This window comes from Mandrillus leucophaeus, unplaced genomic scaffold, assembly GCF_000951045.1.
Source record: "Mandrillus leucophaeus isolate KB7577 unplaced genomic scaffold, Mleu.le_1.0 Scaffold46, whole genome shotgun sequence".
Classification (NCBI taxonomy): Eukaryota; Metazoa; Chordata; class Mammalia; order Primates; family Cercopithecidae; genus Mandrillus; species Mandrillus leucophaeus.
In genome coordinates this window covers 1669984-1672889 of record NW_012104920.1, presented here as the reverse complement: position 1 = coordinate 1672889, position 2906 = coordinate 1669984, and the positions used below count along the sequence as shown (strand labels likewise).

Sequence of the window (2906 nt, the reverse complement as noted above, 5' to 3'; positions counted from 1 at the left end):
TCGCTCTGTTGCCCAGGCTGGAGTGCAGTGGCATGATCTTGGCTCACTGCAACCTCCACCTCCCAGGTTCAAGCAATTCTGCCTCAGCCTCGTAAGCAGCTGGGACTACAGGTGCGTGTACCACACCCGGCTAATTTTTGTATTTTTAGTAGAGACGGGATTTCACCATATTGGCCAGGCTGGTCTCGAACTCCTGACCTCATGATCCACCTGCCTCGGCCTCCCAAAGTGTTGGGATTACAGGCGTGAACCCCCGGCCCGGCCGAACCTGCCCTCTTAACTATGATACTATCCTGCTACACTGAACAAAGAAATGACCCCCACAATGCAACCTTCACCCCAAGAATTATTTGTAGCAACTACCATCATCTCATATTGGGAACTGAGAGCCTCAGATTCGCTAGTGCACAGGGAGTAGGAGTCAGGAGGAGATTCCTGGGTCCTTAATGGGAATATAGAATAAGGGAATCCAGAGGTTGTCAGGTCAGCTAAGTTCCTCTGGCTAGAAGCCACCAGGCCTATTTTAACCAGCCACCTGTCCACTTCTGTCTCTTCTAGCCAAGTCACAAGTTCAGAGAACCTCAGCCCTCTGAACAGTCCCCTTATCCTGGTACCCAGGGTGAGGCAAAGAACACTGGAAAGCCCCTGCCAGGCTGACTGGCAGGGTTTGGAGAAGGCCAGAGTGAAGTCAGGGCCGTAAGTGAGAGGTGAATAAGGGACAAGGACGTCACCACCTCATCCTTCCAGCTCTGCTTCTCCAAGCCTTCTCTAGGGGTTCCTATTTCCTGATACGCACATCTCCCTATGCAAAGCCTGGCAATTCCCTCCTCCACACTTTTCTTCAAAGGCACAAAGCCTCTTCAGTGCATACCTAGGCCCCAAGCCACACCAGAACCAGGCTCTCCCTTATAAACCCAAAGGGCTCTGTCCCCCTAATCAAGATCTGCCCTTCTTTTCTCCCTGGGCCATGATGAGGTCCGAAACAGCTCCGGTGTCCAGCCTTGCTATCTCGGGTTGCATATGCTGGGCATGTAGGGAATGCTCCAAGCATCTGCCAGAAAGGAGGTGGGGAAAGAAACCAGATTGGAAGGGAAGGGAGGACAAAAGACTGTGGGGTCAGTGCTGCCCAAAGGAGAGCAATTTTGGAAGTAACCTGTGGATGAGCTGAAGCACCACTCCCCATACCCAGAAAACTGATGTGTTAGAGCGACAACGTCAGAGAAGATGGCAGTCAACCCATAAAGAAAACCCCAAGAGGCCGGGCGCAGTGGCTCAATCCCAGCACTTTGGGAGGCCAAGGCGGGCAGATCACTTGAGGTCAGGAGTTTGAGACCAGCCTGGCCAACATGGTGAAAACCCATCTCTACTAAAATTACAAGAATTAGCCAGGTGTGGTGGTGGGTGCCTGTAATTCCAGCTATTCAAGAGGCTGAAGCAGGAGAATCGCTTGAACCCAGGAGGTGGAGGTTGCAGTGAGCCAAGATCGCGCCACTGCACTCCAGCCTGGGCGACAGAGCGAGACTGTCTCAGAAAAGAAAAGAAAACCCCAGGAGATAGCCCCACATATATCCCAGCATCTCTGACTCTAAATTTTTCTTGGCTCCTAGCTCTTGTCTCTGGGCTACAACCATCCTGTACTGTTGGCGCCCTAAATCAGGAAGTGGAAGCAGACTGGTAAAGGAGAGAATGAGTCCAAGACCAGACCCATTCTCCCAAATCAGTTAAGTCAACCACCACTACCACTGAGGGCTTTCTGGAAATTCCCTGGACCCCAGGTCACCCCAACCTGGGTTTATTCTTTCAAACTGTATTGAGGTATGCTAAGGGGTACAGACCAGAGTACAGACCCAGAACCTTTGTCTCTGCTTACTAAATTCTCCCCAGACTCCTTCCGAGGATTGTCCCTGGTGGTGGTGAGACCACAAGAGCACATTCATTTAAAAGTGCTGTTAGCTGAAGGAGCTCTGACCTTGGAGAAAAGCTAAGGGGGAGGGGACCCAGAGATGCTTGGGTCCATCCAGACAGTATCCCTCAGAATGCTAGGCTCTCCTGGAGAAGCAAACATGTCCTCAGATTCAAGCCTTACAACTGACCAGCGCTGTCCTCTGACAGGGACACCCAAACTTTAATGGTGGGCACAGCACCCACCTTGAACTTCCTCCCACAATTAAAGAGGCCCATCATAAAAGCATCTGCTTTAGTCCTCTAGAAATCCAGATACCTACACTCACACTATGAAATACATTTTCAATCTTTTTGGAAGAGTTCCCTTAATGGGAACCTCAGGGGTTTCTCCTTCACACCCAGGGCCAAGTTCCAGTCCTTGTTTGTAACAAGCCCTCCCACCCACCTCCACCCTTGACACACAAGTCTGTCTGTCCCTTGTTATGGGACCAAACACCGAGGTTCCAAATAGGGTCTTTCACAAGCCCACATCAACAGATCTGGCTGTCATCAAACAGGTGTTCCCCGCCTCTCGGTTTCTTTAGCAACAACTCCAGCTTTCTTAAAAGAGCGCCCCACCCACCATCTTAGCCCCCAAGTTACCAAATCCTGACCCATCTAGCCCCATCAAAACCCCCAAGGGCCAGGTTCTATTACAAGGGTCTCCGTCCTCCCCAGCCCAAGCCCCGCTTAGGGTGCCCAATTCTCTAGCGAGAAAAGCCCCAGCCAGGACTCCCTTCCTAGGCCCAAACAGAGGCCCGACACTCCGAAAACCCCTGACCACCACGGACAGACGTCCCCAACACCGCCAGCGCCCACCCTGGCTCACCGTGCGGATCTGCCTCCGCAAAAGGTAAATGAAGAAGCTCCAGAGCTTGGCGGCGAAGGCCACGAACGTGCGCAGCCCCAGCAGACACTGCGTCCGCATCATCCCGATGACCCCGGCACCGCCGGCCCCGGGG

At 52.6% G+C, this 2906-nt stretch overlaps 1 protein-coding gene across 1 annotated transcript in view; it reads right to left on the bottom strand.

Moving 5' to 3' along the window:
* The window catches only part of CTDNEP1 (CTD nuclear envelope phosphatase 1), a 7689-nt gene extending 4783 nt beyond the window's left edge, over positions 1-2906 (bottom strand). Inside the window, exon 1 of the mRNA XM_011994608.1 lies at positions 2774-2906. Coding sequence (XP_011849998.1) covers positions 2774-2875 — 102 coding nt within the window. The 5' untranslated portion in view covers positions 2876-2906. The remainder of the gene's footprint in view (positions 1-2773) is intronic.